Source organism: Myotis nattereri, assembly GCF_964212035.1.
Source record: "Myotis nattereri genome assembly, chromosome: 3".
NCBI lineage: Eukaryota > Metazoa > Chordata > Mammalia > Chiroptera > Vespertilionidae > Myotis > Myotis nattereri.
Genome location: NC_138077.1, coordinates 176,824,212 through 176,844,251, shown reverse-complemented (window position 1 = coordinate 176,844,251; position 20,040 = coordinate 176,824,212). Strand labels below are relative to the sequence as shown.

The 20,040-nt window shown below is 45.4% G+C and overlaps 1 protein-coding gene across 5 annotated transcripts in view; it reads right to left on the bottom strand.

Moving 5' to 3' along the window:
- The window catches only part of DAB1 (DAB adaptor protein 1), a 713,425-nt gene that overhangs the window by 39,820 nt on the left and 653,565 nt on the right, over nt 1-20,040 (bottom strand). For all 5 annotated transcript variants that reach the window (XM_081088461.1, XM_081088458.1, XM_081088460.1 and 2 more), the window contains one exon: nt 14,579-14,638. In XM_081088461.1, coding sequence (XP_080944587.1) covers nt 14,579-14,638 — 60 coding nt within the window. The remainder of the gene's footprint in view (nt 1-14,578; nt 14,639-20,040) is intronic.

The following is a 20,040-nucleotide window of genomic DNA, read 5'->3' as shown; positions in this document are numbered from 1 at the left end:
CATCACCTGGGGTGACATCAAGGCTCTACAAGACCAAGCCGCGCGCATGGCGCCAGAGGGGAACCCATCGGCAGGAACATTATTCTTATTAATGTGTGCTATCATCACCGCTAATAGCACGGGTGCACACAGATAAGGACTGTGGACTGTGATACCTCACCCTGGCGTTCTCATACCAGTTAGTATTCCCAGTTTCCAGTGGCATGTGCCTCTGCTACTCCTTTTACCCGTCTATAAGGCCACCCTTCTATATCCTTCTGAGTAGTGACAACTCCTTTGCTTTGGCGCTAATTAGAAAGGAAGGGGGAGATGTAGTAGAGCTCAGGAAGTATGTCTCAGTGCTGTGGCTGTTGCAATGGTGTGAGCACACTCCACCATGACACGCTTCCTCGGCACACCAGGAAGTAGCAATGCCCGCCTGAACTAACTCCTAGAGCCACATGCATAGTACCCCAGCCTTTCAGCCATTGGTCGCCTATAGCAATGTGTCTCCCTCTGATTGGTCGCCTATAGCAACGTGTCTCCCTCTGATTGGTCACCTATAGCAACGTGTCTTCCTCTGATTGGTCCCCTCATGCTATATATACCCCTGTAGTTCCTCAATTAAACGGATCTGCGTCAATGAACCTGGTCCCTGGGGTCGTGCATGCAGACGCCCTAGCGCGTTGGGGCCCCGTCGTCCTCACCCCCGAGGGATCCCCTGCTTCAGTGGGGTGTGAGATGGCTTTTCTACTTTAACAACCATCCATAGAACAAACACACCTGCACAGGTGTAAGTGTCAGAGAAAACTAGAAACCAAGGGGAGTCCTTTCCTAAAGCTTGTAATTATTTGTTTTTAAATCTCTCCTCCTTCATCCCTTCTCCTTTGAAAAATCTATTATTCCAGTTCCACATTAGCAACAACTCAAGGCTTTTTCAAAAAACTCCTAACAAGACCTGGCATCCATTCAGTACTTTGAAAAGGGGGTGAATTAGAATCTCAGGGATATGGAATTGGCTCCTGTCAGCGGGATGACAGGATTAGCACGCTTTGGGGAGGAGGCAAGAGCCATCTCTTTCTGTGCTGGTGCATCTATCTTGGAGGGGCTACTCCTGCAGGCCAGATGGCAGCCAACGGTACCAGGAGCTATTGAATGGAGCCGAAATCAAGCGAGAGTAGCAGAGGCTCTGGCTGAGCATGGAGCAAATCAGAGGCAATCACAAATGGAGAGATATCACAGCACAGGAAAAAATAGTCAGGAGGGCTTTGCCTGCTGCTCTGACAGCCGTTCTGTGCAAAATGTTTCTCCTTTTCTTCTTTGGAGGAATGCAGATTTTACAGGAGTGGCATTCATTTCCTTATTCAATTCTTCATTTTTGGATTCAATTCTTAAGGCTGTCAATGAATAATTAAGAAACTTCTCCTGATGCCCACTGTGAGCAAGGCGTGGCGCTGATATTTTGAGGACTTGGGTACTATCCCTTCCCTAAGCTGTGACAGGCAAGTTAGGGAGATTGGAGGGAACCCATTCGGGTCAGAGCCTGGACAGTGCCAACATGTGTACCACACTGAGCATTTTCACAGAGTGTGTCCCAATCCACAGAGGGTACAATGCCACTCACACGACTGAAGACAACTCCAATGCAAACAACCAAACCAAGAATTCCGTTTCTACTAGTATGTAGAAGGAATCTGACTAGCTTACCCATCTCTCATATTTTTCTTTGTTGAAAGAATAGGGAAATATCCATCTCACAGGACTGTGTGAAGATTTCCCTGGGTAAGATTTAAGGTAATATAGCTTAATTAGCATGGTGTTTGACACACAGTAAGACCTCCGTTAGTGCTTGCTTATTTCAGTCAAATATTAAGTCAACAATTCAATGGAGTATCCTTTAGGATTATGATGATTTTGTAGCACCTATGTGATGGCATTTTGAATAGTTTGAAAATTTCAGAGTAATAGAATTAGAGGAGACTGCAGAGAGCTCTAACTCAACTCATCCCTATTTTTCCTTTCTTCAGAAACAGGCCTCCAACTTTTTCAAAATCATGATAATTTTAATGGAAGAGCTTGGTTAACACTCATTTCCAAATCTTAGTCTAGTTCCTTTCTACCTGGTCACAATTCCCCTCACAGTTTTATAAAGCAAGAAGGGACAATAATAACTCAGCGGAGAAACCTGGCTCATATTTTACAGCAAGAAAACTGGGGCCCCAGGAAAAGCTTGGCTTGCTTGTATGTAAAACAGTCAGGGACATACACAGAGCAATGCACACGTGACCAGACACTGGTTCTAGGAAGCACCTGCCACTGCTGCAGAAAATATAAAACTAAAAAGAAAGAGACACTTTGTGCATACTGCTGCCGGGACAAGGGAATGCTGATTTTGTCACTGACACCAGTGTTCTGGTCTCTGGCTTTTCCCCTGCTTGTTCCCTAGTGATGGGCACCCTATCTTTGAAGATCATGTAGCTAGGGCAAGAGGATGGTATATTCTGGTATATTCAATGAGATCTTACAAAGATGCTATAAGCAGAGGTCTCTTTACCCACCTACTTGCTCCGTCTCTTCTATGATAGATCCTTTTGATTTAAAGTAAACAGTATCTCCTTGGTTAGGGCTCAAGTGGTTGACATCATTATTTCTGGTTTTGGTAGATCCATAAAGCCCCAAAATGTACCTGTTACTCTTGATCCTTCTCTTTTCCACACCCTGACATCTTATCATTCATTAAGAAATGGTGATTCTATCTCTAGAATGTATCCCAAACACCCATTCTGGTCTGAAGAGGAAGGACTAAATCAGGGGTCCTCAAACTTTTTAAACAGGGGCCAGTTCGCTGTCCCTCCGATCGTTGGAGGGCCGGACTATAGTTTAAAAAAAAACTATGAACAAATTCCTATGCACACTGCACATAGCTTATTTTGAAGTAAAAAAACAAAACGGGAACAAATACAATATTTGTATTTGCATGTGGCCCACGGGCCATAGTTTGAGGAGCCCTGGACTAAATTAAACAGTAACATTAAAACCTCATCCTTTCTTGGCCAGGCAAGGGTCATGCAGGATAGAAATAATAGCTAATGCTTAGGTGGCACTTCCTGTGTATGTGCCAGGCACTATTCTCAAGTGCTTTCAAGTATGGACTCATTTAATTATCACAACACACGTAGGTGCTATTACTGCAATCCTTGTCTTCAGAGGAGGAAACCTGGGCACAATTAACCTGCCCCAGGACACACAGGTGGTAAGTGGAAGAGCTAGGATTCTCACCAAAGTGGGTTAGCTTTGGAGTACATGCTTTGAACCATTATACTATGGGGAGAGAACAAAGGGTGTCAGATGACCTGCGTTTTAAGACTAGGGTGGGAAGTCCGGTTCTGGAAGGAGAACCCTGGTAGGCAGTTCAGGAGCCTGCCCTCAGTCCACCCCAATCTTCTCTGTGGGGCCATGTCCAGGTCACACTACAAGTATTGTCCTTCTAATGATTAGAGGGGGAAGGGGGACTAGAATTTCTGAGGCAACAAAAACAACAACATAGGAAGAGCCAAAGAGACAAGGCCATGAGACTAAAATGTAGGAAAGGGGGAAGACACAGAGTACTGAGCTGACAGCAGCAGCAGGAAAGACGAACTATGCAGTGATGAGGACAGAGGCTGACCTGCTGGAGAGAAACACACTGGCACGCTGACAGGATGCTATGACAGGTCAGAGAATGGGAGGTGGACATGGGAAACAATGTTGTAAAAAGTGAGAGGGAATGTCACCTTCACATAGGCCACTCTTTATGCACAGGCAGAGAAGCAAGCGATTCATCCCTGATGACTAGATTATCTTCATCTCCCCTTAGCATCGCAACCTCAATCTTCTCATCCATAAAATGGAAAAAAAACAATACTTATCATATTAATGAAACTAGATACACTTAGTCAAGCCTCAGAACCCACCAGGGAGCTTTATACATCTCCCTTTATAGAAAAAGGCCCTCAAGCCTTACAAAAGCAGATTGAGGGAGTGGGCCCCGAGAAGCTGTGCCTTTAGAAGTGTCACAAATGACTGTTAGGAAACTCAGTGCTGAGGGATCACTGAACCAGATACAGCTTGCCCAGCTGCACCACTGGCCCCAGTAAGTGCTCAACAAATGCTCATTTCTTGCCTCCTCTCTAAGTCATTGCCAAAACAAGGGATTGTGCACTTTGGGTTGGGACTGTCACCAATATATATTTTCTTATTCTCCATGATCATTCATTTATCACCCCCCCCCCTTTTTTTTTTTACAACCAGAGTTTGTTCATTATTCTTCTGAAACCACTAATAATGGCAGTTAGGGAGAAAGAAAGAGCCTCAACATGATGATTTATCCAGAAAAGTGGAATTACTGTACCAAGAGAGAATGTGTCACCATGGATGGATATTTATGGGGAACGTGCATATTAGAGCTCTGCTCATTAGCGATGCTGTAGTTAAAGTTCTGTGAATGTTAACAATCTGTATTAGAGGAATAATGACAGACTCACAGCAGCAGCAGTTAACGGATACCTCTGACTCATATTTTCTTACCATGCACAGATCTCTGAAACACCTGATTTATGCCCACTGAAGGAGCAAGTGTGCATCGGTGCACCTGCATCTTGGGGATGGGACTGCTGTTGCTTCAGCACAGGTAGCACTACTGGCAATGAGTTTTAGGAACAAGAAAGATAGATGCTTCCTACCTTCTGTTTGAAATCTCACTGTGTTCTGGTCTAGAGATAGCTTGGCCCAGAAGGAAGAGCATTTGCTAGCTTTGGGTATGGTGGCCTTACACGCTCGTCTACCTAAGACTGCTCCTCAAGCCTAGTGACCTGCTCTAATTGTTATTTTCAAAAGTGACCCAGTCTGGATGATAAACTAGGTCACTCTAGTTTTAGGGCCAGAGGCAGCTGGATTAAATTCTTAGTGATGCCTCTTCTAACTGTGCTAAGTGATTTAACTGCTCTGATCTTCAGTATCCTTTATAGTAGAGACCTTTGTCTCCTGGATGTTTGGGGGCAGTCTTGAAGTAGTGAATGAAGTGCCTATCACAGTCCCTTATTTTGGTGCTCAACATTTGGTAGCTACAGTTGTGTGTTTTTCCTGAACCATAGTATGGCACTCCCCTACAGATTCAGCCCACCCCAGAATATTGAGTTAAACTTGGTCTTGTTGACATTATTTCTTGGGCATGGAGAACTGAAGGCACTCCAGCCCTTTACTCTGAACATTAACCTTTTTCTTTTCAGTGGAATAAAAGCATCCTACTGGCTGGGCCAGGTCTTACTCATGAAGCACTTGATACAGTCTTTTGTCCATATTATAGCTCATAAAAATAACTATGGCTAACATTTACAGAATACTTACTATGTGTCAGGTGTTGTTCTAAATATTTTACGTATAACACGTTATCCAAGTCCTCAGAAGAACTTTACAAGGTAGGTGATATAGTCCTTATTCTCATTCTACAAGTGAACACACCCAGGCACAGATAAGTTTAAATAACTACTCCAGGTTACACTGCTGGTATTTGAGAGAGAAAATGTTTAAGCCCAAGTAGTTTGGCTACAAGGTTCACACTTTTAACTTACCACATTGCCTACAAAGTACTGAGTTCTTATTCTGTGCCAAACACAACAGAAGTCATATCTGTTATTTAATCCTCACAAGACCCAGGGAAGTAGCTCTGTGTTGTTTACTGGTCATGAAGAAGAATCTGAAAAATAAAGCACTTTACCCAGGGTCACATAGCTGAGAAGTGTGAAGCTCCAACCACAGGCTCATCCTGTTGTTTCAGTGGCTCCCAAAGAGTGGGCTTGCCACCTGGGTTCACAGATCCAGAATCACAGAGCCTCTGATGGGGGCAATAATGCAAAGGACCTCCTCCTCATCTGACTTCCTCACTTCTCCCCCCATGGAAGGAACTGGTGGTTCCTTTAATAGTGGATTTCACACTACCCTCTCTGGATCTCTTCCCTTCCAGAAACTTCTGTCCTTCAGAGTGGGTAGGGGGAGGGCTTTAAGGTGTGTAGGCTTGAACCCAGCTTCACCCACACCTCTTCTTTCTTTCCTCTGTTTATATAGAAGGTTACTGGGCAGTTTTCATTTGAATAAAGGTTCCTGGGTCATATACAAAGTTTGAAGACCATCCCTCTAGGAGAGCACTGGTAGGTATTTTAGCAGAGGCATGGAGGGATTATTGTTTATTCTGACATGATTTTTGCCAACACACAACTGAGCAAACAGTAGAACAGGCAGCAGCTTACACAAAACTGATCCCCATACCCATTTGCATTTGTGGAAAACAAGTTGCAGCAATGATTTGACAGTGAGCTATCTACAACTCTGTTTGATTCCATTCATGACAGCTCAGTTTTTCCACCTTGGGAGAAAGAGCCAGATATCATTTAAAGGGGTAACATGACACTGCCCAAAGGAGATTCATGGACTGAGAACAGAGAGGAAGATGAAAGGGATCACAACCGCCTTTGGCAAGAACCTGAAGACAGCAGGTGGAAAAGCTGACGCATAAGTACTCTCAGAAGTTGGAGACGTAGAACAGCAGGTACGTTAAATGACAGAGTGATAGGAGAGGAGATGGGGCGGTCAGTCCACATCGCCTCATACCTGACCTCCCAAAGCTTGCCACCTTGGAGGTAGCTGGGACCTCCTGTTTGTCTCACCTCCCATATTAGCCATCCACTCAAATTTACTTCTCTCTCTCTCTCTCTCTCTCTCTCTCTCTCTCTCTCTCTCTCCAGGGCCCCACCCTCAGTCCAGACCCTGTCTAGCCCTGTCCTCACCTGTCTACCCCTGGTCCTCATCTGTCTACTCCTTGGCCAATTTGCCCTCAGACCCATTCTTGCCCTCTCCCTGCTCTATGCTGCATGACAGGGACAGATCTCTGTGAACTATATTACCCAGGCTCCCTTGCCAACACATTTCCATTTACATTTGGCCAACAGGAGGCAGTGGTGAGAAACTGGATAGTGGGAAGAATGGAGAAGTGAATTTCTTCCCATTTTTCTTTCACAGTATTCAGCATTGGTTGAGTCTCCTCCATGGTTTTAGTTTCCTCCAGACAGTCCATCTCTCCAGGGTCCTGACCTGCTGGACAGCTCCCTCTGAACCCCAGTACCTGCTGGTAATGGGATCCTGGCAGCCCCAGCTCCTGGGCTATGCTAAGGCCATCTCCTTCCTTTGTCCTTCCTACCCTAGGGATGGTAGCACCTTGCAAATATTACTAATCTTGGTTGCCCCAGTGTCCAGTTTGGCTTTTCAGCTCTTCTAATACCTTTGTCACTAGTTCTCTGCATTAAATTCCCTGTATTACACTGGTGTGGGCTCTGTTTTCCTGATTCCATCTTGATGGATACACACAGATAATTCAATTAGCTTCTTAATGGTCTCCCCACCTGCCCAGCCACCTGCCACAGGCCACCAAAGTGATGCTGGGAAATGCAGCTTTAACAGTATCACTCTACCACCTGAAAGCATCAATGGCTTCCTCACAAATTCTAGCTTCTAAGCCCCACCTTTCAGGCCCTCGGCTCGCTGGGGCTGGCTTCTCCTGGTGTCCTTGTCTTCTGCTCCCACGAAGACATCCTGTGGCCATGCCACCCCAGACTACTCATCAGCCCCTGGAATATGGTAGGCTTTTCCACATTTCAGTGTCTTTGAACATTTCCGTTCCCTCTTCCTGAATGCTGTTCCACCCTTACTCCCTTTCTCCACTGTCAAACTTCCATCATCTTTTAAGACTCTACCTCAACTCCATCCCCTGGGGGAAGACCTCACCAAATCCCTTACCTGTGGTCGGCGGCAAAGTGTGGCTCATGAGCCACATGCGGTTCTTTGGCCCCTTGAGTGTGGCTCTTCCACAAAATACCACAAAATACCACGTGCAGGCGCGCACGTACAGTGCGATTGAACCTTCGTGGCCCATGTGCAGAAGTCGGTATTTTGTGGAAGAGCCACACTCAAGGGGCCAAAGAGCCGCATGTGGCTCGCGAGCCACAGTTTGCCAAGCCGCAGTTTGCCGACCACTGCCTTAGGCAAAGTTTACTGGCCTCCACTCTGCTCCCAGAGCATCTCAGTCACAGTCCTGATATACTGATTGTCATTATTTTTATACATCTGCCTTCTGTTTGAGACCATTGAGATGCTGAAGTAGCCGGTCTTCTCTTTGTATCTCTAGTGAGTAGAACACTGTCTGGCAGGTAGGAGGTTCTCAGCAAATATTTGCCAAATGGGTGGATGAATGAATAAATAAATGAGTAGAAGTTGTAAGGAGATTCCATAAAAGAAGGACCTTGTAACAATTGGAGCTCTTAGATTACAAAAATAATGAAGGCCTATCACTGAAGGTATGTGAGCCAAAGCCAAAGAGTCAGGAATGTTCACCTGCACATCCCACAATCCTTCTCCAGGGACTCTTGCATTGCTGGGGAGGCTAAACCAGACAGCATCTTGTAACATTCCTACTAGCTCTGGGATTTCTAGGAATTCAGCATTCTATCCCAGGACAATTTATAAGCACAGCTAAAAGAAAGCCCACTCAAGCAAAACATCACAATCCTGTTTCATTTGTGGGAATACAGAGATCAGATTCCTTTTCCTCACTTTGGCCGACCTCCTCTTGTGTGACATCTATGTTAACTGCGTTGCAATAATTATAATTTCTCTACAATGTGGTGCTTAATGAGGAAGTGAAACTGAAAAATGTTCAGACTAGGTTTAATCCAATTATGCAAAATCTTGATCCAGATTTCAAACTAAAGAAAAAACCAACTGCTGAATTGTGAATGAAAATTTATTTGCCGTGAAAGAGGGCGGAGAGGTAGGGAACAGTTGTCCAGAGAAATTCTTCACGTTAATGGGTTGACTCTTCTTACATTGGCAGCAGGGAAATGAATTAAATCTAAGGCAGGAAAAATTGACCAAATACTGATTGTTGGGTGAATGGGGTCTCATAAAGCAACACACAGGTGCTGGGAGGGTAGGAGACAGAAGTGGTATCATGAGAGGCTTTCTGATCTTCAGAGATGGGCGGCTTGCATCAAGATTGGTTCTTTGTGAATCACAAATACCTATTCACTATCAGGAGGATGGAAGCAGAGTGCCAATGCAGAGAGAGGGTCCAGGAATGAGTTAGACATGGGCCTGACTCACAGAACTTCTAAAGGACGAGAGAGGTGTTCACAGCCAGCGACCAAGTGCTGGACCTCCTGAGGCCCAAGTGCTATTTATAGAGACTCAAAAACTCACTGTGAGGGGAATGGCAGCCTGAGTATTTATTCTGATTAGGGTGATGGTGAGGAGAGAAAGGGCTCTGCATTTTTTTTTTCACCTTGAAGGTAGTAGGTTTTAGTGGAAATTGTGTGGGTGCGTGAGTCAAATTCTGGCTCTGCCACTGACTCCCTTTGTGATTGTGGTTGAGTTATGTGACCTCTAGAAGCCTCCCTTTCCTTAGCTAAATGATATCTACCTCCCAGATTTGGGGTTACTGAAAGATAAGCCAAGATCAGAACCTAGTCAGTCCATGGTATACAGCAGATGCTCAATTAAGTGTACCAGCATTTTCCACAGCTAAGGCAACCTTGGACTCTTAGTACATATGGCCAGTGCCTGACACTATAAAATAGAGAAAGGAACATAATGGAGGCCTGGGCTTTAAATCCCATTGAGATTTCTACCAGTTTCTCCCAGGACACAGCAGAAAGATGTGGAGCCCTGATTCCAACCTCTTCAGAGGTAACTAAGGAGAAACAGATTTCCTAGGCCTGACACTATGCCCAATGCTGGCTCAGTGAGATGACTTGGTTATTATACCTGGTCAACTTCCTTCCACCCAGAGCACCAACTTCCAAGGTCAGTGCTGTGCACTTCCGAGGGGGTGACTTTCAATCTAAGGTCATAATGATAAAGGCAGACATGGGGCCTCTAGCATATGTGGGTTGGCAGCTGGGATACTGGGAACAAGAGGATGGTGAGGTAAATAAATACTGGACATACTGAATATGGGGGCACATGGAATGAGAGAGGAGATAAGTCATTCTGAGGTCCATGACTGCAGTCACCTTCACAAACAGAATCCCTTATGGAGCCATTTACCTGCAGCTTGGATACTCCTAGGGACAGAGACCTCACTCCTCTGAGAGGCTGAATTTCCCCCTGAAAATCAGCTCAGAGAGTCTGAAATTTCTTTCTTATATTGAGCCTGGATTTGGACTCTCTTGTCATAAAACTTGGGCCTTTATCTTAATCATAGGACCTCCCATAAAATAAGTGGAGGCAACTAATCCATAGAGTTCCTCAGTCCTCACTTCCCCAGGGTCTATGAAAGCAGCCTCATGGTCACAGAAGATGCTGCCACACTGCCCCATTAGTCTCACCGGAGCTCTGATATGCTGGCAGAAGATGGTCATCATTTTCATTCAGGAAAATGAGACCGAGAAAGTCAAAGTGATTGACAAAGATCACACCCAACGCGAGGAAAGAATCTCCTTTCCATTTCTGAATCCGTGTTTCATCAAAAGGAAATTAATGTCGAGTCCAATTTATCAATTTGACAACCTATGTCCTTCCCATTTACCATTATGCCTAACTTTTAAGAATCTCCCCTTTGAAGGCCCCCAACCATTATTACTGATCATTAGAAAGTCGTTTATGCCTCAGACAACTACATAAAATACTTTTAAAATGGGAAACTACAAGGTGAAGGACAAAAGATATTTTTCAGCCGTAAGAATACAGGGAGGGGTAAGAGGAGAGGAAAGAAAAAAATCACCGAGTATTTCTCATGCAAAAACTGACATGAACCATCCTAAGGTTTAGGTCTGTGTCATTGAAACAGTTGATCTTCATAGTAAATTTCAACCTGGTTCAATATTGTGGGGCATAAAAGGGTCTGAAATAGGCACTTCAGAGCCTGTGACTGTCCTGCTCCACTTGAGGATTCACTGTGGAGCTAGAATCATGTTAACGGAGCAAAAAGCACTAAATAATGAATACAGTAATGGGGTGCTGAGCACACACCTTCCTCCCCACTCAGGAATGTCCCAAAGAGGCAGGATATCTGTCTAAAGAACAGGACCAGCAGTATCAGCGGGCAGAAAAGAAGACCACCAGTATGTCCCCGTTTCTTCCAGAAGGAAAATGAAGATACATTAATCCGCTCCGAGTGCTGCTAAGTACAGGCAGCATGGACTCAGGAGCCAGAGGGACCTCGATGATCTGCCTAGAATGTGCTCCGTTTCTCCGTTGTCTGTTCCAATCCTGCCCATCTTTCAAAGCTTTGCCCAAAGTATACCCTCTTGTATACTGAAACCTGAAACCTCCCTGTGTCTCTAGTCATCTAACATTTCCTTCAGCAAGCATTATGCCATTGGATTTCAGGGATCCTGACACAAAAAAATATACCCATGTATTCACAATACAGGAGAGATCAGTCCCTGTGCAAAGCTTCTGCTGCACTGACCAGGAAGAGCTGAAATGTGTATTGCCAGTAGTGAGTGGGTTTCATCCTTATCTTGGCTCAGAGCTCCTAGGAAAGGGTGGAGGGGAGCACAGCATGATCCTAAGAACAGACCTGTTAGGAGAAGGGGACAGTACAGAGGTGTCCCAGGGAGGTGCCTCATCAGGGTGGCAGGTCTGCAGGAGGGAGCCTAGAGGGCAGGAAGAGCCCACACAGGGGAAGATGTGGGTGATTTAAAGTACATCTGAGAGGTTTAGGCAAGTGAGACCAACTTTCCAATACAGATACCATTTTCTCCTCAAAATCACCTTGCAAGTTAGATTCCAAAAACCCTTTGGTAGATGAGAACACTGAAATTCAAGGACATGTGTCAGAAGTCCCACAGTGGTAAGAGCAGGAGCTGATGTTCTAGCTGCATCTGTCTGCCTCTCCATCTGAGCCATGACTTTTACCTGCTGCCTCTTCTAGACTTTTAGCAATGCTGCAATCATTCATGGAAAAACCACCATCACCATCAGATGCTTCTAGGACACCGTGGGAACAGCAGGCTGGAGCCACGGCAGGCCATTCAGGCAGCCCAGATATTTCACAACAAAACTGGATTACATTGAATAGCTATTTTAGAGTCAGACAAACAGAGAATTCCCATTAAAAGAAAGTGCCGGGGCTTTTCATAAATCCGTACTACAGGGTAGAGTCATTCACAGATTTATTAACTATCCCTTGAGTGGCTGTGAGGTGCCTGGCTTTCATGTACCAGACCCTGGGCCTGCTCCAGTAACACAAGGACCTCAGGAAGCTCCTGGCAGCAATGGGGAAGGAAGAGGATTTCCACTGTGTGGTAAGGGCTATGAAGAGAGGAATGATGGGCTATGAGGGCACACGGTAGCGGTGCTCTGCTGACACTGTTCAGAGCAGACATCCAGAAGGTCTTCCTGAGGGCATAGAGCTTGAAGCTAAGCTGGCCTGTTATGGGATGGCTGCAGGGGGTAGGGGGTAGGGACCTTGGGGTGGGGGGTGGGGGCTGCTCCTTCAGGAAACTGTAGAGTTCAGTGGAGCTGGACCAAGAGGAGGCGGTCAGAGACATAGACTGAGGCTGGGACCCGAGTGCTGTGTAGGCTAAGGAACTTGGATTATTTTTTTTATTTTTTAGCTATTAAGCATGGAGATGGTAAGGCCAGGTTGGTTAGTAAATTCACGAAAATGAAGGTGGCAAATGAGGCATATTTCCTCTAGTATTTACCCCCTTTAGGGGCCAGTGAGGCAATGTAGGCACAAATGGAATCACGGGAGCTGTGTCTGGGGGGCTGGGCCAGCTGAAACTAGAAAGACCTATGTCTCAGTGACAAGGAGGCCCGATTAAATGCAAGGGCCTCAGGGAGAAAAATTACTTTTCTCTGAGTGGCACCCATTGCATAATCTCTACTATGTTTCCAGATGTGGGTTTTTGGAAAGGGGCCCATATTTAGGTGTTGTTTTTTTCCCCCCATTAAAACTAACCTAAATTGGGTTTTGGAAGCAGTACTTAGGTGGAGTATGGTGGTTTCAGAAAGATCCTAGCCCAGTGAGGGTAGAGAAATGGAAACTCAGCAAAAAGAAATTTCATAAGTGCAAAGGGGAGCGGGAGCAGGAGGGAGTAAGAATTAGACCAGAAAGACTTCCCAACTCAGAGAATCCAAAAGCTCAGATGTGTAGGACATCAAGAGCTCACTTGGCTTCTGCCAGTCCCATGTTTGAATCTCCCACAGTCCTGCTGACAGGCAGTCTCCCAGGCTGGGGAGCACACCCTCTCAGCTGCCGGCTCCTCCACCTTTGCACAGCCCTGCCCCTCAGCAGCTCACCCTCACTGGAGCTGGAACTGGCTTCCTTGCCCCCACTGGTCCTAGTTCCCTGAGCTGGCTGGCACAGAGCACCACAGTCCCCCTCCGTACGTGGCACACTGGACTCCCATCTCCACATTCTCTTTTCCATGGTTTCTTTTTTTCCAGGTAAAACATTTCCAAGTCCTTCAGCTGCTCCTCATGGGATGGGGTTTCAAACCCCCTTATCAATCTGATCTTGAAACACACAGGTGTGTCTTTATGTCTCCCACAGTGTGGGGTCCATACCTAAAACAATGTTCCAGAGAGAGTCATTTCTCCCAACAGCTCGCTAGGGCCAGAGCTGGGATTCTTGAGGATCTGCAGGACTTCAAGACCATACTCTTTCCACTCATTGCTGAGTTGACTGACATCAATAGTGATTAAACATCCTAGTTTTTTTGTTGTTGTTAGTTTGTTTGTCTTACATACACTGTGGCAAAATATCATGTCCCCCTGCTCAAGAGCCTTCACTGGCCCCGCAGTACACCCTTAATTATACAAAGTATCCCCTCCAAAATGTATACACACTTTAACAGTGGAGAGTTTGATTTTGAAAATAAAATGTATTTTAATAACTACTGCCTTTATCATCATTTGAAGTGTGTGTATACATTTTTGGGGACACCCTATACAGAGGGGTCAAAGTGCCAAGTGGAGGTCCTAAATGTAGGTATGGGCCTAGAGCACTCTGGGGCTGTACCTCAGAGCATGAAATTTCCTTTCTCTCTTGCATTTCCAGGAATCCCACCAGCACATAGGGTCTGGATGCAGTGGACTTCTGGGTCCTCCATAAACCACTACACATGGCCTTTCCCACAGTTTTCTGGCCACTGGCTGGACCCTTACACACTGTAAAGGTTTTGACTAGCCCCTTTTTTATTGTCCCTCTGAAACTTCTCAACCAGTTCCAAGCTGGATGGCCAAAAATCTTCCCAGAACAAAGACACTGTTCCCTAAAATCTTTGGCTGAAGAACACCTGAAACCTCCAATCCCTTGGACATGGTGGTTTGCACAATCCAACTCATGGCCACTCATGAAGCCAGACCTTCATCTAGATCGGCAGCCCCACCAGTCTGTCCCGTATGCTTCCTTCCCTCTGACCACTGAGGAGTCCCAGCATGCAGTCCCCAGTGAAGCCACATGGGTCATGACCCGTATCCAGAAGAGGAGTCCCTTTCCTCAGGCTGCAGACATATGAGCACAGGTCACGGGAACCTGGCAGTAGAAAGGAGATGTACTTACACTTACAGGTTGACTTTTTGGCACATCATAAACACCTTCCTTCTTTTGGCTGGTGGGAACCTATGGAAAGATAAAAATTCAACACATTCAAGACACTCTGGTGTTTCATTTTAAAAGAACAAAGCAACCAGAACTCAACTCTAAGGGGACCCTAAGGGATATGTGTGTGTGAGAGAATGGCTTTGGGGTCCCAGGGGACAGCTCCAAGGGGCTGTGATAGCAGCAGGCAGGAGGGCTGTGTGTGGGAATCATTTCACACATGTCTGCAGGCTGCCTCTGCCTTTGGATTCCTCACAGAATCACAGAACCACAGAACAGGAAGCTGCAGAGATCTTGTGGTGAAACACATAATCCTCATTTCACCAAAGACAAAACTGAGGCCCAGGGATGTTCTTCGAGTTGCCCAAAGTGATTAAACACAGTTTCCAGCTGAGCTTATACTGTTCAACCCTAAGGCTATTTAAAATATAGCAAGTATTAAGGTCCTCGTACAAAGTTCCACTTCTGTTGGGATCACGCGTAAGCCACTGGGTAATTACCAAAGGCTTTGTTCAAGGAAAGGACCCAGAAATTATATGAAAAGCATGAGACTAGAATCCAGAAAAAAAAAATCTCAATTTTTAAAAACACATATCTGTGTCTTCTCTCTCTCTCATCCATCCTGTCTGATTGGGCCACGTGGTGATGGTAACACCCAAAGCCGGTCACTTAGCTCCTCTGAGCTGCACGCTTACAAAACGGTGCTATCGGCTCTGCTTCTCACTCTGATTATTGTGAAGATCAAATGAGAAAATAGACAGTCAATAATCAAAATCTACTAGGCACCATAATATGGAAAAATTTTAGAATGATAGCTTCTTTTATCGTGAGTGCATTACACACACACACACACACACACACACACATTTTATAATACTTAACAACAGTGGGTACAGTGAATACTGCTCTCATTTGTCAATCAAAGGCTTTGTACTGGAATGTCCCAAATTGAGAGTAATCATTGGTTGTCATTCCCCAGCACCTAGCAGAGCAGAGTTTAGCCCACTGATGGGATCAGCCAACAGAGGTTGTAGAATTGTCTGATAACATGTCTTTCTTCAGACCGGGGGCTCCCTAAGAGCAGGCATATTGCCTAACACCCAATAGGCCTTCAGTCATGTCTGCTGGGTAAATGTTCCATAGAGAAATGTGGGAAATGGTGAAGAAAAAAAGTATATTTTAGGCTTGGCTAGGTAACCAAACCATCCTTCAAGAAGTAAGGATTTGAGCTTACTCCTTGAGTTCCTTTGTCATTTTAACTCTCATTTAACTTAAAATCTTTACAATAACACTAAGAAATTGGTATTGTATCCTCCACTTGAAGTAATGGAAAGTGAGACTCAGAGATGTTCAGGAACTTTGCTCAAAGCTCCATAGCCAGGAAGTGATCAGATTCCAACTCAGCTCCTTCTGGCTACCAAACAAGACATTTATTCCGAACAGTGTGAACTATTGTTGACTATGTGCCAGCACTATTCTGAACATTTGTTTACCGGCATTCCAATATAATCCTCAGGACAAGTCAATCAGGGAAGGATGACAACCGGAAAGTGAGGCCCACAGAGAGTCCTGCCAGAGGGTGGAGCCTAGGCAGACGGCCTTTTCACTACTATACTGTAGAGGCAGCTGTATCTGGCTCCTGGCCCCACCAGTCTTACAGCTGTTCCAGGGGCTTCTTTTTCTCTGCCATCACATTCTGCACTCCCAGAAGCTCCTGAACATTCTTGCAGACAGTGGGACTATGCGTGAGCATGGCTGTGCAAAAGAGGCACTTGAGAACCACTCTTGCAAGCCTTCATTTGCAGGTAGCCAACGAAGAATGCAATTTTCTTTGCTCCTGATAACTGGGCGCCATCAAAAAGGAATCCTTGAAGAATGCCCACAGAGTCCTCATGAACGAGGGCCAATAAATTCCAAGCCTGCACTTGATTTCCACGAGCTCACCCTTTCCTGAGCACAACAAACAGCATTCCTGCTCCCCGTAATTCACTGCTCACTGTGGGCACTTAGCAAGCCGAACCACTGCTGACTCTCAATTATGCCTGCAAATGGGGGAAAAGCGGCAGGATGGATAAACCCAAACTGTGCATAATTGAAAAAGCTTTTCTGCTTTCTCTCCCATGGGTGCGATATCAATCTGCCTGTTTGTCCTTTAAGATTTATCTCAGCCCGGACATCTTCTTGTGAGCCTTGCCTGACTCCCCAGGCTGCGTTTGAACCTTTCTCTGTAGTCTTGTAACCTCTGGTGCATCCTTTCATTAAAAAACAAAAGTTGCCAGGTACCTATTTTGTATCATGCACTGTACTTTGCTTGGAACGATGATGGAAAACGGAGACGGATATGCCCCCGATTGCTCAGCGTCCCTTGGCTTGCTGGGGAGATGGGAGAAACCAGGCTGCTGCAGCGAAGTGGGAAAGGGGCTTTCTCTTACATAGGACTCGGGAGACCACACTGCAGCTGCCGGGTCTTCTGTCTTCCTGCTGCTCTGCAAGCTTGCTGAGGACAGGACTGATATTTCTTATCCTCGTTCTCCCACCTGTAAACACTGGTTAGCAAGAAACCTCTAAGCATCCAACATTTACCACATGTGTGCTGAGGGCAGGACACTGGCCGAGGTGCTCAAGGGACAAGGACCAGAAAGAGTGGTGGTCCTGGCTCTCTTCTCCCCTTGGCAGGCCCATGCCATCGGTAGACCAATTTGGGAAAAACGATGTTGGGAGTGACAATGGTTCTGGACCAACAGGAAGCGGGAGGTCTGGTTCCTAATCCTGGCTCTGCCATAGGCCATGTGACCTCAGAGGTCACTTTGCTCTCTGCACTCAGTGCCCTCATCTGGTTGTCATGAGCACCCAAGGGGTTGCCTATAAACTCCCTGAGGGCGGAGACCATGCCGTGGTCACCAGTACATCCCCATGGACCGGGCACTTGCTAGGTGCTCAATAAATAATTACTTTTTAAATGAACCAATTAATAGATGAGATATGACTCTACAACTATACATTCAGTATTGTCCATACAGAAGATACTTTCAGTTCAGCAGCATATTAGTAGTGTGGAGAGGCAGTGACATAGGACTAGAGACTTCCATTTTAAAGTAATGGTACTTGACACATCGTGGGTGATTAAAAGTGACTTTTGAAAGAACAAAATTGGGGCATGCTTGCACAGGAAGCTGTGATCTCACTCAGGCGGGAGGCTTATTAAGAAACGAAAGAACTCTGGATTCAGAATCAGAGGCTCTGGCCTTGGACCCAGCACTCAGATTGGAGGACTTGACTTTCTTCCATTTAAAATGATTGCCACCACAACTGTCATCGTAGCTGTTTTCATCTCACCGAGGTACTGGAAGTGTCAAAACTGAGAACCATATAAAAATGCTTTGAACTGCAAGGCTCTGTGTCGTTTTAAAGGGATGGCTGCTAACTTTTCTGAGGCATGCAAAGAGAAAGACAATTATGATGATCAATTTGGTTGGGAAACCACGACTGGTGAACCTCAAAGAGAGGTTACTTTACCCAAGAGCCCCTACCTCCTGTTGGCTGGAGTTATCAACAGCACAGCTGGGAGCAGCTGCAGCTCTCGGACAAGATGGGGTGAGCGAGCCATGTTCCCCTTCAGTTAACACATCATCGTCAGACAGCTGGGCAATAGCAGATGCTGACAACGTTGGGGACTGAGGGGAACTCACATCTACATGGAGCCTACTAGGTCCAAGTGCTGTCCTCATTTTACATCTTCACATCACTTCTAGAAGCAGATGATATCATATCCCTATTTGTAGCTCAGGAAATTGAGATGCGGAAGTTATGTACTTCCCTCAGGGTCATCAAATAGTTAAAGGATTAGGCCCTAGTCCCCTTTCCTTCCTTCCAAAAAAGGGGAGGTGGAACTGAGTCTGAGTTCAAGATGGGCTAGGCTGAAGTATGAGGAACACTGCAATCTACTCAGGAGGAAGAGCTATGCAACACTTGGAGGCCCTTAAAAAAATAATGATGTTCCTAATTGCAGCTCCTTAAAAGCCCAGACCTATCTTTAGATCCAAGAGTTTATCTTTTGTTAAGCAAATCCAGGCCCAGCCAGGCAATTGCAAGAAAGGAAAATGACCAGAGGCCTTTCCAATAGGGGGCGGTAAAATATTCATTCTCTTAAATGGTACCTTCCTGTTCATGATGGACAGACAGGGAGACTGGAGGTCAGAACTGTTAGATCAAGTGTGATTTTTAGATAGTGACTTGAAGATGCACAGAATCTGTTTGTGAGATTCAGCATCAGCATTTTCTGAGCCAAGGAGAGACCCAGGATTAATCTATTTATTTACAGAGTCACACAGATGTGGGTATGAATGGGGAGTTTTACTTCTTGTAGCTCCGCAACCCTGTGAGCCTCACTTTCCTCATCTGTAATGTGGGAATAATGGCCCAAGCCACATCAGGCTGCTGTGAGGGATATTAAGATACTGCATATAAACCTTCATTCACAGAACAGCCCACAATCAGCACTCAACAAAAGTTACCAAACACACACACACACACACACACACACACACACACACACCATTCCTGTGGCTGTAAAACATGCTCCTCTGAAGAATCACAAGCCTATGATGAGGCAAGTAGTTGCAAAGACCAGAAAGGGGCATTGCCTGAGAGATCCCTCAGTTTCATTGACTCATTTTACAGATGAGTAAACTGAGGCCCAGAGGAGAAAAGGAACTTGACAAGGTACAGTAATGGCTGAGTTGGTAGTACTGGTACTTAAGATCCTGAATTCACATATGATGGGCTCAGTGTGTGACCCAGATGAAGCCTCTTCTATACTTTCTCCTCATGAGCTTGTTTTTTTCTCAGGCCAACATGTGTATTGGAGAGAAAGTATTCCCCAATTTTGTCATTGGGGAAGCTGAGTCTCTGAGAGGGCAAGTACCCTGCCCAGTACCACTCAGACAAAGGTTGTTGGTGACAGAGCCATAACTAGAATCCAGTTCTCCACTTGCCTAAACCCCGTTCCCCTACACTCCCCACAGGGTACAACAGGAGTCCTGCCAAGTACAACTAACTCTGAATTCAGAAACCTCTTATATTGAAGGGTCTATTATTTTAAAAGATGCTCTCTGCATTGTAGATATGTACCACAGCTTTTTTATCCACTCATCTATTGATGGGAGTCTGGGTGAAAAGTGTGAAGGGGCTGACAAGTACAGACTGGTAGTTATAGTATAGTCATGGGGATGTAAAGTACAGCATAGCAAATACAGTCAATGATATTGGAATAACTATGCATGCTGACAGTGGGTGCTGGAAATACCAGGAGGAACACTTTGTAAAGTATTTGACTATCGAACCACTATGCTGTACACTTGAAACTAATACAGAATAATATTGAATATAAACTGCAATTGAAAATAAAAATTAAGAAAAGGAAA